This window comes from Urocitellus parryii, chromosome 10, assembly GCF_045843805.1.
Source record: "Urocitellus parryii isolate mUroPar1 chromosome 10, mUroPar1.hap1, whole genome shotgun sequence".
NCBI classification, from domain to species: domain Eukaryota; kingdom Metazoa; phylum Chordata; class Mammalia; order Rodentia; family Sciuridae; genus Urocitellus; species Urocitellus parryii.
Genome location: NC_135540.1, coordinates 25,027,630 through 25,048,364, shown reverse-complemented (window position 1 = coordinate 25,048,364; position 20,735 = coordinate 25,027,630). Strand labels below are relative to the sequence as shown.

Here is a 20,735-nt window from a genome sequence, read left to right as displayed (position 1 = left end):
TGGACACAATACTTTTATTTATTTTTATGTGGTGCTTAGGATTGAACCCAGCATGCTAGGCAGGCACTCTACCACTAAGCCCCAGCCCCAGTATGTTTTTAATCATGTTGTGGAGCTGGGGAACAATTACTGACTATATAGAATTCTGGTACTTTAAGGAAATTTGAGGGCAGAGTTTATTTTTACTTTCAAATAAATTCTGGAATATTTCCATGTGTAGTATCAGATTTATAGAGATTAGGAAAATACTAAGTGGTTGGAAGGCTTCTATTTAAATTACATTCTCACTTGGTATTCATAAGGAAGTGTTGCTTAAAATCGTTTTCTGAAAGAAAGAAATTTGTTTCTACATTTATTATGGTTGCTTACTAAAAATGGTGAACTTTGGAGTAAAAATTGCAACTTTGATGGTGTAAATATAGAAAAAAGAAATCTTTTCCTTTTACCCATCGTAGGTCCATTGACTATGTCCCAGGAAATTAGATTGAAAAATGATTAATAATACAAACATGTAACAATTCTAAATTCCTCATAAGAAAATGAAGACCTAAAGAAATCATTAAGCTTGCTGTTTTATTTTAGGTGAGGTGGAGAGTGGAGAGTAGAGAGTTGTGGAATAATTGTGACAGGTTAAAGCAGTTAAAGCAGTGTGAGCTAGGAAAATAAGAATCTGGGAAGCTTAGCCAGACTGATTCTCATTGCCAGACCTACTCATTGAGAGGCCTTTCTTTGTCTCCTTGTTTTCAGAAACATGGTTATTTCTTTCCTCCTGGTATCAGGGAGAGAATCTCTCTGCTGGATCATTTTATGACTTGTTTCAAGAATGAAGGGCAGGGAAATTCCTGCACCTACCATTTTTCAAAATTCTCAGCTCAAAATATTTAATATGGTGAGGCTTCATATTTTATAGCAGTATGTTCTAAGCCCTGTCAATTAAATAAAAACAAACACTTCTGTTGCCAAAAAGCAAATGCAATTCCTAAGCAAAGTCAAAGGCAAATGAGAGATTCAGATAAAACTGCTTAGATCCAGAGTATTCTTAACTAGAAATTAGTAAGAAAAGACAATACAATGGAAAAATGTATCTGATTAAACATCTCACAGAAGACTAAATCAAAATTACCTTAAATGTAAAAAAAGTATGCTTGCTGACTCTAGTAAGGAGACTGCAAATTAATACTATCTTGAAACAGTTTACCAAGAAAAATTAAATGAAAAACATTGTACATAGTGGTATGTATGAATAAAATAAGTCATGAAATAAGACTTTATATCTGTGTGTATTGCAAAAATACCTTTGAAGGATATATATTATTGGCTAATTAATTGCCTCATTATTGGCAGGTTGTTTGCAGGTGAGATCAGTGGTGGGAGGGAAACTTTTATGTTATAAACTATTTTATCTTTGAACCATTCGAATATAACCTATTAAAACTTTTTTGAAGTTCACGGCATGAATAATGTATAATGATTCTTGTGTATATCACTTGATTTCCTTATGGGATAGTTTTCCTATGTTATTGAACCTGCAATGTTGTTGTCATAATTCCTGGTAGTTTTCTTGGGGTATTTAATATGGTGAGACTTCATATTTTATAGCAGTATGTTTTTATCTCTCAGGAGAGATCCATTTGGGCAGTATTTATCTTTGAATCTGGAGTGTCTAGATTAGTAATCCAGGTGCTTTGTATAAAAATAGATCAGTAAGTATTTATAATTTGATTTTGCTATATTACATCTGTTACCTTATACTATTATTGTTGCAAGCTGTAGCATCAGTCTATAAAAGATCTCAGGTGTGGTTGTAATCATTGTGACCTCTGCCCACTGGTACCTCATATGGAATGATTTAGCTCTTTTTAAAGTTATATCTCATTTATCAACTGTAGAAAACATTGGTAACCTAAGAGTTAGAAACTAAGATATTATATTTATCTGATATTGCCATTCAAAAATATTATACAATGGAAAAGATGCATTTGTTTGAAAATAAATCACTTGCTATATATTTCCTACCATTTTGTAAAGTCTAAATTTAAATAGTTAAACATGTTAAATTAAAGAAATAACGTTTATTTCTTAATATTGTAGTCATCTTTTCTTTCCTACTTAGTAAATTTGAGTGCCAATTAAGTTGAATCTAATGGCAAAAGAAATGTTGTGGTTATTAGCTCATAAGTATCTTTAACTAGTAGTTTGTAGAAGTGCTTTCCAAACATTACAAACAGCTATAGATTAGCTATCAAATGATTGTGAAGATTAATGACTAGTCTGTTAGCTGAGTAATTTACAAGAATATCTGGTAATTGGGAATTATTACTTTTAAAGTCACAAATACCTTAAGGAAAATGGAAAAAAAAGAGTCAAGAATGCTAATTGTTCATTTAGCTTTTGAACTGTTAAAGAAAATTAAAGGGAAATTTGAAAATCAACCAAGTGGAGAATTTTGAAAGTATTTCATATTCAGAAGGTAAATGCTTTCCAACCTGTGATTCTATTTATTTATTTATTTATTTATTTATTTATTTATTTATTTATTTTTACATACATACATACATACCAGGAATTGAACCCAGGGACCCTTAACCACTGTGCCACATCCCCAGCCCTTTTTATTTTTCATGCTAAGACAGGGTCTTGCTAAGTTGCTTGGGGCCTCTCTAAGTTGTGAGGCTTCCTTTGAACTTGTGATCCTCCTGCTTCAGCTTCCTGAGCCACTGGGATTACAGGCGTGCACAACCATGCCAGACTCCAATCTGTGATTTTTATACTCACTCTGTATATCAACTATGAAGATAGAATACAGATATTTTCAGATATTTGTGGTCTTAGTTCATGTGCCATTTCTCAAGAAGGCACTGCAGGATATGCTATACTGAAAGTGAGTAAAACAAAGAAAAAATAATGGATACAAGAAGAAGGAAAAACAACATAGAAGACAGATGAAGGACATCTATGGGATTAGAATAGAGGGAGATTTCTGGATGATGGTTTTATGGCTAACAGATGCTAGACCATTCATACTGGAGTAGCTTGATTCGAGACACACAAAAGGGCTGGCTATTATCACCAAAATGCCAGCAACCTCTATAACTTTTCTTTTTGAGTCTTTTCCACTCAAGATGACCCATATTGCTATGAGTACTTTTCTTGTCTCGATCATGTGCTGAGTAATTCCTGCTTGTCCTTCCACCTGTACCATCTGAAGATCCTAATGTTCCCTCCCAAAAACATATTCTGCTTTGCCCTATTTCTCAGGGTAGAGGTTGACCATGTGAGCTTAGAATTGGAAATATATAATAGTCTACTTCCTAACCCTTATTCATGCAAGATACACATTGCTTTACTCATACTACCTCTGATAGATGTTCCGGTTTTCTTTACTTCTGTATTTCCCAATGACCTTGTCTAAAGACTTCCCAAAAATAAGCAGAAAAGAGAATATTCTCAGAGAAGCTAAAGGCTTGCTATGACTTATAGATTTGGTATATCTTGTCTTCTCTTGCTTTTCTGAACCTTTAGTTGGCTGTGGCAATTTATGTATTAAATTTTGCTCTGGCTAGATTTGTGCTAGTTTTAGTATTAAAAAATAAGTAGTAAACAATAGAAATGTGGGGACATTGATTTCCTCCTAATGGAGATGGGGAGATCAGGGAGTACAATTTGCAAAGGACCCCTAGGGGAATTGTGAGATACTGGTAATATTCTGTTTTTTAACATGGTGGAAAGTACATGGGATTAAAAAATATTGTTCTTTAACCTGAACATATAAATTGCATGTACTCATTTTTATTGATACATTTAATTCAATTCCAAAAACTCTTTATTTCAATAAAATTAAAGCAAGCAATTATTGAAAATTAAACTCAATTCTATAACAAAATAAAATAAATTGTTTTCAAAATTAATATAAGGTTGATAGTATGTAACTTGGCTTTCTTAATGATAACTATTGTATCCGTGCAGAAATAATTTCCCTAAAGTCAGGTTTCCAGACAGTGATTTCTGTAAGATAGAAATCAGATTGTGTCTTTCTTCCACTCTTTTCTCAAGTGGCTCCCTCAGAAATAAAACCAAAATCTTTAACACAGTCTCTGATGCTCTACAGTCATGTCTAGCCGACAGCTACTCCTCTGATCTCATCTTCTGCATTTTTCATTCTACTGGTTCATTGTTGTTCTTCAAACATATCAAGTGTATTTTTGGCCCCAGGGCCTTTCCATCTTTCCTTTTCACATAGCTTTCTCTCTTTTTTTATTCTTGTCTTTGTTTGAATATAACAGGGAGACTTTTCTCAAATACCCATTAAAATACACCCTTGCCTCCTAGACTTTCTTTTGCATTTACTCTTTGTCTTTTTTCCCTTCAAAGTTCTTATTACTACTTGTCATTGTCTAACATATTTGTTTATTTTCTGCCTCTTCCATTAGAATATAAACTCCATGAGGGCAGGAACAATGTGTTGTTCATCACAGAGTGCCTGGCATGCTATAGATGTTCAGTACATTTTTGATGAATAAATGTGAGTCATTGAACAATTAAAGAATGAATTTCAGAGGCTGGGGTTGTGGCTCAGTGTTAGCATACTCATCTGCCATGTGTGAGGCACTGGGTTGATTCTCAGCACCACATAAAAATAAATAATAAACAAACAAACAAACAAATAAATAAAATGTATTATGTCCATCTACAACTAAAAAAATATTTTAAAATAAAAAAGAATGAATTTCAAAGTAATTGTGGCATTATGGGTATAAAAGAAATTGATTTTTAAAAACTGCTATTGTGTCACTTTACTGTTCAATGTGAAATACATGCATTTCTTTTTGGAACATTAAAACACTCCCTAATATTTATAACTAAGAAAATATTTTAATTAGGAAAATGTTTATAGATAATATTCTCTAGATGTTTTTCATCTCTAGCTATGTCCCATTATGGCATGAATGTTATGTATATATCATAGGTAATGTCTAGTTAGTATGTATAGGAGGAAATTTTTGCATTGTACATTAGATATTCTTTTGTTTGATTCAAAAAGGCCTATGAAATTTTGTGTATTAAGAAAATCAGTTTTTCTTCTTTTGTTATTATCTACCATCCTTTCACACTAAGGCTCAATAAAAATTTACTGAATGAATATTCAGTGTGCCATAAATATAATATTAGGTTATAGGACACAACAATTTTAGCCTTAATAAATTATAGCTATGTTTATATTTTCTGCATGCATTGCACTTTTTCCTTTGTGTTTTTGGAGGATAGGGAAGTGGAGATTTCCTTTGAAACACAAGTAGAAATCACATAATGGTGGCTATAACCTCTTGAAGAGGTTATAAATCTTATGACATTATACTCACACTACTCTAGTTTTTTCTTTTTTCCTATTCAGTTGTTTCTAGTTACTGGGGTAAAAGGCAAAGCATAATATGGAAATATTCACAGTGCTGAATACATAGTTATCACTCACATGCAAGTAGAATGAGTGTATGGATGGATGGACTAACTGGAAATTTCAGACCATTTGCAACCAATTGATTTACCTTTGGGGAAGGTTTGGATTTTATTTTTTTCTGTTTTAAAAGAATTTGTATTCTTTAGCTTAGTAAGAAAATGGTCTGTAATTCATAGGTGCGTTAGTTTCTCATCGCTGTGATCAAAATACCTGGCAAGAACAAATTTTATGCCACACTATCTATTATCATTAAAATCATTTTACCAAAATAAGGATATTATAGGAAAAGTTTATTCTAGCTCAAGGTTTAGAGGTTTAGTACAAGGATGATGACTCTTCCTCTGAGCTCAAGGTGATACAAAATAAAATGGCAGAGGATGTGAAGGAGGAAAGCTGGTCATTTTATGGTAGCTGGGAAACAGAGAAAGAGCAGGAGGAAGGCTACAGGAAGATCAACTGTTCTAGGGCATTCCCCTGTTAGCTACCTCTTCCAGAAATGTCCCACCTACCTATAGTGACCACCCAGATAGTCCATTCAAATTAGTAATTCATCGAATGGATTAATCCACTGACTAATTTACAGCTCTCATAATTTAATCATCTCACCACTGAACATTACTGCATTAACACAGAAGCTTTTAGGGGATGCCTTGTATCCAAATCATAACAGTAGGTATATGGAGAGCTGCTGTAATAATGAGCACAATTAATTATTATTATTATTTTTTAAAATCTCTCCTGAAGACAAATCTTGGGGAAATGAGTTTTCACTGCACTTGAAGCAGTGTATTCTTCGGTGTATAACACTCTTCCCAAGGGTGTAGACTCAGTTTTTGGTACAAGTTATAGTGACCAGTAGAGGGTGAATTCTTTTTCTATATACATTTTAAAGAATGGGCTAATTATGTTCTTATTGTGGCTTTATGCCACATTATCTATTGTCATTAAAATCATTTTACTGGGACTGGGGATGTAGCTCAAGTGGTAACGTGCTCACCTGGCATGTGTGCGGCCTGGGTTCCATCCTCAGCACCACATACAAATAAAGATGTTGTGTCCGCCGAGAACTAAAAAATAAATATTAAAAAAATTCTCTCTCTCTCTCTCTCTCTCTCTCTCTCTCTCTCTCTCTCTCTCTCTCTTTCTTTTAAAAAATAAAATATTTTTACCAAATTAAGGATATTATAGGAGAATTTAAATTTTACAGTGTTGTGTAAACTGTGTACTTGAAAAGTTATTAAAAGTATTTTAATGTTATATTCTGTATGCTATACTCATTATTAATGTATATTTAACTGATTGTACTTTTAAAATATAGGTCACTTTTGAAATACACAAAGAAAACCTTGCCAGTATATTTAGGGAACAGCAAGGAAAAGTTGATGAAGAAATAGAGCCATGTTCCTCAAGTTCAGTCCAAGCCATCACTGGCATTAGCAGAGATGTGGATATTTCATTGGGATCTCAGCAGTCAGACATGAGGGATTCTCCTCTCTCTCCTCATTTCACCACAAATAGTGCTGAAAACTCAAGTATTGAGAAGACAAGTTCAGTAGACTCTGCATCCAACATTGAACTGCAAATGCAAAATATATCTAATGAAGACAGGAAAACTGAGCAAGAAAATCAGGAGTTACTGGCTGAAGTCACTTTGGAAGAAATAGCAATAAATGAGACAAAGAATGCAGGTGATTTAGAAGCATCTTCTGACATAGCAGAATCTGTGACTATTTTCTCTAATTCTTTTAAAACAGTTGACAAAGACACAACCATCATCAGTGAAATAACTGCTTCTCTAAGTTCCCCCTCAGAAGAGGATGCTTCAGAGATGCCAGAGTTACTGGAAAAATCTATAGCAGAGGAAGAGGAAGATGATGATTATGTGGAACTGAAGGTAGAAGGTAGTCCCACTGAGGAAGCCAGTCTGCACACAGATCTTCAAGATAATAGTTTGTCTCCAGTTGCTTCTGAGGCCAGTGAAAGACTGGACACGCTTAGTAATGACTGCAAATCAATATTTAAAGAGGAAGAACCTGTTACTAAAAAGCAAAGTGATAATGAAGCTCAAGATTCTAAAGATTCTGGGTTCTTGGCTATGCCAGCATCAGGGTCTTCTGCTACCTCACCAGAGATCACTGTTTCCCAAACAACTGTACAATCAGACGTTGAACAGATGCTGGAGAAAGGGCAGAAAACAGCTGACCTTGCTGGAGAAACTATATCAACTAGTGATTGTCATGGTAATATCTTCGAGGCTCCTGCTACTTCTGAGCAAAAGATTGCCAAGTTGGATGTTTCTACTGTTGCTACAGATACCGAGAGACTGGAATTAAAAGCCAGTTTGAACACAGAACCACCTCAACCTCAGCGCCATGTGCTTGAGGTGATTTGATTTTCTTCTCAAGTCATATTTGCACTGAGTTAAAATAGAGCCAATTTATATGCTTATATTTTATTTTTCTTTAAATTTGGTTCATATTCCTGTTTGCTGTTACATAAATGCAGTGAATGTAAAGATTGTTTCAAATTGTTAGTATTTGACAGTTAGTGTGTATTTATTAATTTTTCTTTTTATGACACTGGGGGTCAAACCTAGGGCCTCACACATGTCAGTCAAGTGCCCTACCAATGAACGACATCCTTAGCCCCAGTTTTGTAAATTGCAGCTTTTATTAATATTTTACCACAGAATTATCAAAAGTTACTATTTTCAAAATTCAGGATTGACATTATTTTAGTTTATAAAATAAATATTGGAAGTACTTATATTTCACCCTTCATTTGACTGACCCCATTTTAGCTCATTAATTTTCCAATGAAGTCTAGGTCTACAGAAATACTAGTGTAGATTTTAGTTGTAAAATTCATAGTTTAAATTGAACCATGAAGTCTGTGAGAGAGAGAAAGGAGCTTGTGTGCTATCTAGAGATGTAGTTTTCTCTTTTGTCAGTATTTCTAAGTGACAAAGTGAGATACTGGTTGCATGTTATCATTTGCCTCTTTACATTCTTGTCTTCCTCTTTTTTTTTTTTTTGGTTTGTTGTTCATTATCTTTTTTTAATGTATTTTTTATTTTAGCTAATTTGTTATCCAGCAACTGCCTAGATTAAAGATTCTAAGATTCAAAACTAAGAACTGATTGATTCCTTTATGAAACATCACATAGTAGAAATTCTTAACATGGTTCTAAGTTAATTACTGTTGAATTGTAGTAGTTTAGAAGTTTTGATAACTTTGCTTTAGAATGTACTAAAATACTAATGTTATTCATTTTTCTAATGATAATTTTTTCTCTCTAATTTGGTTCTTTGGTGTTTTAACATTTGAATACTTGTTAGATGAATTGCATGATTTCTACTAATATTTTTCTTTGAAGTTGAACTCATTATATTACTTTAAAAATTTTCTGTATTAGATGTCAAGGCAACAGGAACAGCCAGGACAAGGAACAGCCCCAGATGTGGTTGATGGACAAAGGAGAGATTCCAGATCTGCTCTATTTCGTATTCCTGAGTTCAAGTGGTCTCAAATGCATCAGCGTTTGCTCACTGATCTCTTATTTTCCATAGAAACAGATATACAGATGTGGAGAAGGTTTGTCCATATGTTTACTATCGAAGATATGTATAAATCTTTGTTTTTCAAAGAAATTTATATAAATATTTTGCAATTAATTTTAGACTTTCAGTTTAAAAAGTAGAATATAAAATGTTTTATGGTAAGGTTTTATTGAGTAAACTCTTATTTTCCATTATAAGAATGAAATCCCTCTCTGAGAGGATTACAAAGATATGGCAGAGAATTTTCTTTAAAAAAAATTGCTGAAAATTTCTTGTAGAATATTTTATAGCATGCAATTTACTAGAAGGTAGGACTACCAAGTGAGGTTATTACTAGATGTACTACAAAATAATTAAGATTTAAGTATAATATTTTCCATGTCTCTCTTTAGTAGAAGAAATCTGTATATTTCATATTATCTTCCACTGTATGATTTATAATTTTATTTATTTTTTTAATGTTTTTTTAATGGTACTGGGATTGAATTCAGTTGAGCTTTTTATTTTACCACAGCCCTTTTTATTTTTGAGACAGGGTCTCACTGAGTTGCTGAGGCTGACCTCTAACTTGAATCCTCCTTCCTCAGCTTCCTGAACCACTTGGATTACAGGCATGTGCTACCATGCCCCACATGTTTATAATTTTAACAGAGCCTGATGTGATTATTTTTATTGTATATGAGTCTTATTCTTTTAAAAGCATTTTGTGGATTTACCTAAGAAAATGTTTGTTGAAACTAATTTTTAGAAAACATTTAGCACCATTTACCTCCTTATTTTTGCCACATCAGTAAGGATAATTTCATCCAATTTTTTAAGTCAAACATAAAATGAATAGTGTTTGTTTCAGAACCAAAGGAGGACATGTATGTTACCTGCTGCCATAGAATGGTTTACTTCTTCTGAGGAAGGTTATACCCCCAAATAATCGCTACATCATTGCCTTTCCTCAGTTTTGAAGATGAATCAAAGCACCTTCTTATCCTTCCTCTCCTCAAGTAGGCAAACTGTGATTTCCTTTGTTTAGCTTTATCAGTAAACATCATTTATCTTTGGACAGCCATTCAACAAAGACAGTTATGGACTTCGTGAATAGCAGTGATAATGTCATCTTTGTACACAACACAATTCATCTCGTCTCTCAAGTGATGGACAATATGGTTATGGCTTGTGGGGGTATACTGCCATTGCTTTCAGCTGCTACATCGGCTACAGTAAGGACCTAACTACTACATAGAATTGGTGTGAAAATATGAGTGTTATACAGCCTTATTGATTAAAACTTGAATGTGGTGGGTTACTATGCATAATAGCTTCTATACATCAAAAGCAACAAAATCTTTTGCAGTTACCTGGAAGGATTTTTAGAATTTGTTCCAGGCGTGAAAAGATTAAAATGAGTGTTGATTTTAGGGATGAGTCAGCTAGTGAAGAAAATGATTGACAGTGTTTCTCCCAATGTTCCCATTGCCCTTCTTTTTTAGATGAAAAAAGTAAATCACTCTATTGTACTGTATTTCTGAAAGCCTGACTGACTTTTTAAAAAATCAAATTTAGAAATTTGGGGAATATAGCTGGTAAAATTAGATTTTTATCAGAATTTTGATGTAAATGTCAAACTTTATTCCTTACAGCATGAACTGGAGAATATTGAACCTACTCAAGGCCTTTCCATAGAAGCCTCTGTGACATTTTTGCAGAGGCTAATTAGCCTTGTGGATGTACTTATATTTGCAAGTTCTCTTGGCTTCACTGAAATTGAAGCTGAAAAAAATATGTCATCTGGAGGTATTTTGCGGCAGTGTCTCCGACTAGGTGAGCTATTTCAAATCATTAAGAATTTATAGTTTTCGGTAATCCAGATATTACGTTGAAAATCATCTTTCTTTTGTTGGGGGAAGATATGTGCCAGCCAAGTTGTATATGTTGACTTTTTAGTGTGTGATGCATAGTGGTAGTTAGCAGGTTAGGTATTAGGGAGAGGGGCATAATTTGAACAATTTGCTAAGGTGATTCTGAGCATTCCTTCTTCTCCTGCAACCCCTTTTTGCTTCAAGAGTAGTGCTTCTCAAGTTTTAAGACTCCAGCAAGCATCTTGGTAGAGATTTAGATTAGATCATATAGACTGAGGTACAGCCTCAACTTGTCTCCCAATTCCCATGTGATGCTGGTTTCTCCTTTCTTGCAAACACACTTCAGTAACAAGTAGGTTTCTAAACTGGAATCATTCAAGTACAGCCTTTCTTCAAATAAACTCTGGTAATTTGTTAAAGCAGTTAATAGAAGCATAAAATCCCTATTTACCTGGAAGCAATTCTTCTTTAGGTGACAGTAAAAATATGCAAAATGACGTTTAGTCTTAACTAGGCTTCTTTAGGTAACGCAAAAAATATTTTTCTTTGCATAAGATTCCTTGTATCTAAGTATAAATAATAAACTAAATTGTAAATACTTAGACTTTGTTGAATTACTTGTTTATTAAATGAAGAGAAGATGATATAGTGAGGCAGTCCAAGAAATGGAAGCAGAATCTTAGGAAGCATGACCATGTGTAAACAGATCAGAAATAAGGCACCTATGAAGCAGCAGAAAACCCAATTAGTTAATGAAATATTTTTCCATGTTTAGCATGTTATTACTAATAAATACAATTAGAGTTTTTTGCACAATTACTATTTTTATTCAAAATGCCATTGAAAGTACTTTTAAAATTAGGATTCTCTAAGGAAATAATAATTTGTTAAGGTATAACAATTTATAAAAAATAGTTTTAACTTTTTAATTAAGAAATTCAAATTTGTGAGCATAAAATGAAAGCTGTCATTTATTGGCTTGTGATTAGTTCTGATTTTCAAATTGAGCTGTCATTTTGTTGTTTTTATTGAGAAAATTGTAGACCAGAGAAATTAGGAAACTTAAATTTGAAACCTACATTTGGTCAGATTGGAATTTGAATATATTTTTGCTGAACTAGTGTGGCTATTCTTTCTGTTGTAGTATGCTTCTTTTTAAAACTTTCTATTATCAATATAATTAAAATATTTAGGCTTTTTTTTTTTTTTACTTTTGCATATGTCATTTTAAAAATGTTTCCACTTCCTAGATTTCTTTCTTTGTTTTCTTCTTTTGTGTGTGTGTGTACTGGGGAATTGAATTCCGGGGCACTCCATCACCCAGCCCTATTTTGTATTTTATTTAGAGAAAAGGGTTTCACTGAGTTGCTTAGTACCTACTGTTGCTGAGGCTGACTTTGAACATATGATCCTTCTGCCACAGCCTCCTGAGCCAATGGGATTACAGGCATGCGTCACTGTGTGAGGCTTTTCCCTACATTTCCACAGTTAAAAATACAAGGCTACACTGGCAAAGCCTCATTCTACTCAGTAGTCATTTAAATTCAGAAACTAGGGAAATACTTTTTCTCATTTTCATAGCTTTAGAAAAGAATCAAGAGATGATTTGCTGGACTCCAGCACCATGTCTTTTTGCACGTGGTTTGACATGGAAAGGGACTTGTCCAGTGTCACTTAGTAGAGTGTGGTAAACTAGGGAAACAATTCCGATGTTTTGATCCCTGGTCTTCTCATTCATGGTATTTCCTGAGCTTTGTGGTTAGAAGGTGGGATGGCAATAACAAGAATAACCTGTGCTCCTGAGATTGGTTGAAATGATCTAGTGTGGTTTTTAACTTTATAATAATACAGACCCAAGTTTGATTTTATGTAGTCTGTGCCTAAAGTACAATTTTTTTAAAACTGGGCCTGAGAAGCAAATTTGACCAAAATTATATTCATATCTTTTCCCTTTCTTCCCTCTCTCCCTTTCTTCCTTTCATCCAAGTTTTGTTGCTCTTTCCAAATACTTTCCTTTTTAAATTTTTGTCTTCTAGTCATGTGTGATAGTGATATTTAACCTTCCCCACTTAAGTTTGCTATTTTGTCTCTAATTTGTTTCCCTTCCCCATCTTAATTTCAAATACTTTGAGTATTACAGATTTGTTTGAGAATTGAGATGATTATATGATATCAAGTAAATCATAGTCAAGTGTACATGACCTAATTCATCACTGAAAATTCAAAATTAATTTCTGAGTACTCTGTGTAACTGATCTGTTATAGCGGTGCATGCCTGTAATCCCAGGGACTTGGGAGGCTGAGGCAGGAGAATGACAAGTTTGAGGCCAGCCGTAGCAATTTAATAAAGGTCCTACGCAACTTAGCAAGATGCTGTCAAAATTTAAAACAAAAACAAAAACAAAAAAAAAATCAAAGAATAAAAAGGGCTGGGGATATGGCGCAGTGGGAAAGCATCCTCGGGTTCAATCATTAGTACCAAAAAAGCCACAAAACAAAACAAACTCCCCCCAAAACACAAGCCAACCCCCAGATAATCTGAGTAACTGATTGGTGGTAGCTCTAAAAAGGAGCTCTAAATTTTAGGCTCTGTATTAAATCAAATTTGCTTTTCTGTTTCTTTACCTTCTAAGCACTATTAATGAAAGCCAGTAAATACTAGATCCTATAAAGCCTAAATATTACACTGTCAGTCTCTGTTAATATCATATTCCAATGATACAATATAGGAAAAACATAAAAATTTCCAATTTAATCATTTTATTTCAATTAAGGTAATTGAAGATTATTATCTTACAACTAGTCAGTAGCAATGTGGCTTGCTCTGTTTTCTTCCACTATTATTTCAAATATTTACTTTCCCATTTCTTAATGAAAGGTTGACCCAGCTAGCTTAGGTGAGATCTATGAAAGAGGAACCTATTATTAAGTTTCCTGAAGTTGACTGGGGAGTGTTTCTCTGTGGTAATGTTTGCCTAGTATGTGGGAAGCCCTTGTGTTATTCCCATACCACAGTTAAAAAAAACAAGCAAGCAAACAAACAAACACGATTTACCGATTTCCTTTCAGCAGACTCAAAAGTACAAATTACTACGGTACATTTCCTTCCTAGATCTTAACCGGGCCTTATGACAGAAAACAAAATCAAGACACTAAACACTGAACATGCAGGGATGTTTTAGGAATTTGCTGAAGGCAATCCATTTCAAGTAAAGTCTTATGTAAATCATGTTATGTAGAAGATGATTTGTATTAGTTCCATAATCTTAAATATGATTTTCTTTTTTTTTCTAAATCTTTTTATTAAAACAAATGACAGTGTGTGCAGTGGCAGTAAGGAATTGCTTAGAATGTCAACAACATTCACAGCTGAAAGTCAGGGGAGATACAGGGAAAGGACTGAAAACAACCTCAAGCATTGTTCTCTTGGGGAAATCTGCAGCAAAGGTGAGTATACAGAATTGTCATTTTCAAAAAAGCATACTCATATTTCATAGTTAAGATCTTAAATTAATTTGTTCATTTCAACCTGAAGTTAAATAAATGTGACAGAGATTCTAAAATAGTTATGTTACTCTGTGAACATAACATTCAAATGTTTGTGTTTAAATATACAGTACAGATTTGCTTATACTTAATCTTGTCTGCTTTTCCAAATGTTTACTTTTCTTGTTTCTGTGATAGCTTTTCCTTCAAATATGTCAATTTTCCCACATAATTTCCCCCTGTATACGCTCTCCACCCTCTCAAAAAAAGGAAAAAAAATGTATGGAAAAAAGAATGTTTTAGCATGGTTTTCTCATTCTTAGAATACTGTGTTTATTTTTTTTTAAAATCTGTGTATTGTGTGTGTGTGTGTGTGTGTGTGTGTATGTATGTGTGTGTGTGTATTCACATATATAATGTATTTTTAAAAAAATTTCTTAAATAGAGTCCAGTGGACATTGTGACTGGTGGTATATCTCCAGTAAGAGATCTTGACAGGCTCCTGCAAGACATGGATATTAATCGACTCAGGGCAGTTGTTTTCAGAGACATAGTAAGTTAAAATATTTCTTTCAAGTACTCTCTTAGCTGATACATATTTTCTCCCTTCTGAGCTGAAAGTGCTAGAGTAAAAACTCTTTGTAATATAAAATAGTTCAGTAGAGAAAGGAAAGCCAGATCTCTTAACAATGATTTTAGAATCTTAGACTATTAAGAAAGAATTGTCTAAATAAATGGAGCTAGCATATCAGAGTAATGATGCTAAAAAGAATAATGCAGCATTTCACTGTAAGCAGTGTCATGGCTTTACATATTATCAGGAAGCCCAGCAACTTCTTGAGCTGTCCGTTTCATATTTCTCATTTTATAGATGAGGAATCTGAGTTACAAAATGCTTGAGTAACTTGGTCAATTGGTTAGTACATTATAGAGTCAGGATTCAAACCCAGCAGGCTTAATCCAAGAATCCATGCTCTCAGTGTAATGAAATATTCAATTTCTGAGTATTATATTATTTTACTGAATAGTGTATATTTTCCCCCCAGAGGTATATTAATGGGATTAAAAGGTACATAATGAAATGTTGCTCTCAATGTGTTTTTAATTTTTCAAAGATGAAAATAATTTTGGTTTAACTCATTTTGACCTAGAGAATGACTAATTTTCATGTAGATTAATTTTTTTTTCATGGTATTAGGTATTGAATGCAGGGGTGCTCTACCACTGAGCTACATCCGCAGACCTTTTTATGTTTCATTTTGAGATGGGGTCTCTCTAAGTTACTGAGGGTCTTGTGTTAAATTGTTAAGGCTGGCCTTGAACTTGGGGTTCTCCTGCCTCAGTGTTCAGAGTTGCTGGGATTATAAGTGTGTTCTTCCACACCTGGCTTCACATAGAAAATATAAAGTTATATGTAAGGTATTAGGATGTAAATAAAAATCATTTGTAATCTCATTCCCTAACATTGGGAATTTTATCATTAGTTTTTGTTGAACTAATTTACTGTATATTTAATACTGGATGCTCTAAGTATATATTATATATATTTCTTATGAACTTTATAACTGCGATTTTTCATTTTCCTTTCTCATCATCTGGTATTTTAGTTTTTTTCTTGTTTTGTTGAGTAGGTTTTTATACATCTATAGAATTTGAAGTGCTATCACTGCTTGCATATTAAATATTTGTGAATTTGCATAGAACTGAATATTCCATGTCCATCATCCTATTATGTAATTCTCATAATAATCATATGAGTAGGATTGCCACATGAGGTTAAATTTTTGCTTAAGATCATTCACTTAGTAAGAGGTAGAAATGAGTTAAGGACCTAGGGAATTTGATGGGGTAAGTAAGGATTTAAACAGGTATATACAATTCATAACTGATTAAGAAGTTAAGACCCAGTAAATAATTTGCTTACAGTTTTCTAGCCCACATATTTGTAATTAATTAATTTATTTTAATTTGGTATATATGACAGCAGAATGCATTTTTATTCATTATAAAAATTTGCAGCACAACTTTACATTTCTATGGTTGTACATGATGTAGTGTTGTACCATATGTACAGTCATACACGTACCTAGCTAGGGTAATATGTCCATCTCATTCCACCATTTTTCCTGCCCAAATGCACCCTTTCTACCCTCTCTCCTGTTTGCCCAACACACCTCCATTTTTCCCATGCCTCTGGATCAGCATCCACTTATGAGAGAGAACATTTGGTCTTTGTTTTTTTGGAATTGGCTTACTTTGCTTAGTGTGATATTCTCCAACTCCATCCATTTACCTGCAAATGCCATAATTTTATTCTATTTTAATTCTGAGTAATATTCCATTATGTATATATACCAGAGTTTCTTTACCCATTAATCTACTGAATGGCATCTAAAAATGTTCAACATCTGTAATAATTAGAGAAATGCAAATCAAAACTACTCACACCAGTCAGAATGGCAGTTATCAAGAATACTGACAACATAAATGGTGGCAAGGATGTGGGGCAAAAGGCACACTCATAAATTGCTGGTGGAACTGCAAATTGGCACAACCAATCTGGAAAGCAGTATAGAGATTCCTTAGATAACTTGGAATGGAACCACCATTTGACCCAGCTATCCCATCCTCGGTCTATGTCCAAAGGACTTAAGATCAGCATACTACAGTTGTATAGCCACATCAGTGTTTGTAGCAGCTCAATTCACAATAGCTAAAGTGTGGAAGCAATCTAGGTGTCCACATTTTTTAGTGGCAATTTTAGTAGTACTTATGGCAGAATTGTATGGTAGAGAAATATAGGCATAACTTCAGAAAAGGGATGTTATTTAAAAAAGAAAAATGTTTTATTTTCAACCAAGACTAAGAAGTTGTTACACATGGACCTAAAAAGTACCATAGATTTTGTCAGATTACAAATGTGACTCACATTACTTCAAGCATTTAAGGGAGAACCTGATATCTAATTTTTTTCCTGAAATTGATTATGTATAAAAGTTTTTGCAGCAGTTAATAAGTTTTAATCAAATTTGTGCCATTAATTTGTATCTATCTATGAGGAAACAAAACTTGTAGCCTTGTATGTGCTAGGCAAGCACTCTACCATTGAGCCACATCCCCAGCCCTCTGTTTTCCTATTCTAAACGTACTACTGGAGGTGCCTTTAGTTTTCAGGATTTAATAGACAAATTTGAAATTTTTTGTTTAAAATAATTAAGTTCAAGCCTATTTTGAAATGTTACTAGAACAGTGGTGTACATAGGGTCCTCTTGAAGATGGAGAATTGGATTAGATACAGAAGTTGTTGATAAACAGAGGTGGGTGGTGATCAATAGAGCTAGAATCAATCCTGGCCTCTTTTAGAGGTCAGTCTAGTTTGTTCTTTTACTTTTTTTTTTTTTTTTTAGTTGTAGTTGGACACAATACCTTTATTTTTATTTGTTTTTATTTTTATGTGGTGCTGAGGATCGAACCCAGTGCCTCGCATGTGCTAGGCGAGAGCACTGCTGCTGAGCCACAACCTTAGCCCCTAGTTTGTCCTTTTTCTGTGGCAGACATTATGTTTTCAGTGCTGGGCACGTGGATGTCTGCACCACTCAAAATACTCTCAAGAATTCTTTTGGCATCCTGCTTTGTATCTGATAACCTCATTTTTTAATTTTTCTCCGTGAGTGAGTCTTTTAGTGTAGCTTGTAGTTGGCTGTTTTACATATTTAAATATTTAAATATTGAGTAAAAGTAAAAATATTAATTATCCTTGTAGTTATAATTACTACTTGATTTATCTCATAAAGTATGCTATGACATATCTCTTCAGATTGAGTTACTTAACTTTTAAAGGTGAGACTGGTTTTGTCCTTGTTTACAAAGTATAAAAGCTCTCACTTAAAGGCATAGTTCCAAAAGTCTGCCTAATCCTTTCTCAGGTAAGTTTATTAATACACTTATCACACAAATAAATAATAATATATTGTTCTCTATGATATTACAAGGTATGTGAGCATGTTTATATTTAAATATTGTGATGTGAAATGAAATCAAAACATATTATATAATAGTGTCATGAAAAACTACCTTTATTTTTTCCCAGGAGGATAGCAAACAAGCTCAATTCTTAGCTCTGGCTGTTGTATATTTTATCTCTGTCCTTATGGTCTCAAAGTATAGAGACATTTTGGAACCCCAAAATGAAAGGTGTAACCAGTCATTTAAGGAAACTGGTAGTGAAAATGGGAATTCGTCACTCCCTGGTAAGTTTCCATATTTTATTCCCTGGTAACAAAGTTCAAGTGAAACTTTACCTAGTTAAAATATTGATTTAAGAATTTAAATCCATTTATGTATAAAATGAGAGCCTACATTTCTTTTTTATTAATAAATAAGTAAATATTTTAATTTTTTAAGTATCATAATTAATTGCAATTAGAAGATAATATTTTGTTTTTAAATGCGCCATCTAATTAAAAAGTAAGTGGCTAAATGTTATTCTTTACAAATAGTTATAATTTGTTAAGGACTAATTCAAATTCTTTTATAAGACTAACAAGATGGATTTAATGAATAATGTGAATAATTAGAGTTTTGAAAATAGCTGTCAGTGAAATAAGTATAATTAGATAAGTAGCCATTACTAGTTATAGAACAAGATACCACTCTAAAGGAAATATTTTATTTATTCAACATATACTCATTCTGTACCTCCTGTGTACTTGAGTATATTAATGAACAAAATAGGAAAAAAATCTTTGCCTTCATGCGTCTTATTTTCTAATGGGAGGAGATAAAAATATGTATGGGGGCTGGGGTTGTGGCTCAGCGGAAGAGTGCTCACCTTGCACGTGCAGAGCCCTGGGTTCCGTCCTCAGCACCACATAAAAATAAACAAAATAGAGGTATTGTGTGCAACTACAACTTAAAATAAAATAAAATAAATGTATGTACTAAATAAATTATATTGTATTTTAGAAGATTGTAAGAATGCTAAAAATAAAAAAAGAAAAGGAATAAGATAAAAGTATCTGTAGTAACTAAGAAAGATAATGTGTAGATTTTTTCTCTATGGGGAAGGAGGAATCATTGGAGGATTTTGAGTATAGCAGTTAAAATTTTCAGGCTTTTAAAAGTAATGCTTTGGATTCTGTATTGAGGATAACCACTAAAGGGCAAGAAAAAAAATCAGTATTTTTGGCTATTTACTGCTATGTAACACATTACCTTGGATCTTAGTGGCTTAAAACTTATACTACCTTAGTCTTGTCTTCATAATCCTGAGCATTAGATTTGGGTAGGACACAGTGGGGAGGTTCATCCCTGCCCCATATGATGTTTGCTGGGACTGGAAAGTCTAAGATGGCTTCTCTATTCATCTATTTAGTGTCAGACATCTCCAATAGTTAGAGCTGGCTGACTGAAGCCACTAAGCTACAGCTGTAGCTGGGGCCTCACACTGTTCACTTAATTCCTTGTTTTCATTCATCAGTTTGGAAGGCCTTTCTGTTTGGTCTTTCCACATGTTCTTTCCAATAGAATAAATCATAAATCAACAGGGATTCTGGGACTACTAACACTGCCAGACCTTCTTCAAACTTTGGCCCAGAACTGACCCAGTGCTACTTCTGTCACATTCTGTTGGCTAGAGCAAGTAAGGCCCTGCCTAGATTTAAGGATTTCTCAAGATGGGGAATACCAGAAAGCATGGGGTAGTAGGATCATTATAGTAATTGCCTTCTGGAATCAGTGAGGAGGATAGTACGGTAATCCAGGCAAGAGATTATGGTGGGTTGAACTGAACTGTAATGGTAGTTGTGGAGATGATGAGAAGTAATCAGAGTGTGGATATATTTTGGTGACAGAGGAAATAGAATTTTAAACCATTAGATTTGTGTTACGTGAAAGATAAAAAATAAAGTATGTTTACTAGGTATAGTTGTGTAGACTAAAGATGAAACAGATTTTCAGGGAAAGATAAGAAATTCTATTTCCAGCATGTTGAGCTGAGATGTCTTTTGATATAGAAGTCGTGGAATAGGCAGTTAATATATAATACTCTGAGTTTTTTTTTTAAATGTGTGTGTGTTGGTAGTAAGATATAGAGGTATGAGTGGATGTTGAGAGAGGATGAGATCACTAAGGGAATATAAGTAGATAGGGAAGAGTACCAAGAACTTAGGATCAATGAACTGAGCCCTAAGTTCCTCCAACCTAATATGTGTTAGGGAGAAAAAATAAGTGAACAGTGTTAAGAAGGACGAACTAGAGAGTCGTAGAAGGAAAACCAAAAGAGTATAGCATCCTGGAAGACAAATGTAAAAAGCATTATCTAATTAGAGCAATCAGATACTTATTTTGACAAATGAGAACCAACCACTGGATTTAGTAAGA

At 33.5% G+C, this 20,735-nt stretch overlaps 1 protein-coding gene across 4 annotated transcripts in view; it reads left to right on the top strand.

Annotated features, from left to right (window-relative positions):
• Nucleotides 1–20,735, top strand: part of Lrba (LPS responsive beige-like anchor protein) — a 683,057-nt gene that overhangs the window by 151,779 nt on the left and 510,543 nt on the right. For all 4 annotated transcript variants that reach the window (XR_013344428.1, XM_026384651.2, XM_077803581.1 and 1 more), the window contains exons 23-29: nucleotides 6,774–7,838; nucleotides 8,871–9,049; nucleotides 10,076–10,229; nucleotides 10,650–10,830; nucleotides 14,188–14,315; nucleotides 14,800–14,907; nucleotides 18,445–18,604. Coding sequence is in view for 3 of the 4 variants with exons in the window: in XM_026384651.2 (XP_026240436.2) it covers nucleotides 6,774–7,838; nucleotides 8,871–9,049; nucleotides 10,076–10,229; nucleotides 10,650–10,830; nucleotides 14,188–14,315; nucleotides 14,800–14,907; nucleotides 18,445–18,604 (1,975 nt within the window). In the remaining variant the exon portion in view is untranslated. The remainder of the gene's footprint in view (nucleotides 1–6,773; nucleotides 7,839–8,870; nucleotides 9,050–10,075; nucleotides 10,230–10,649; nucleotides 10,831–14,187; nucleotides 14,316–14,799; nucleotides 14,908–18,444; nucleotides 18,605–20,735) is intronic.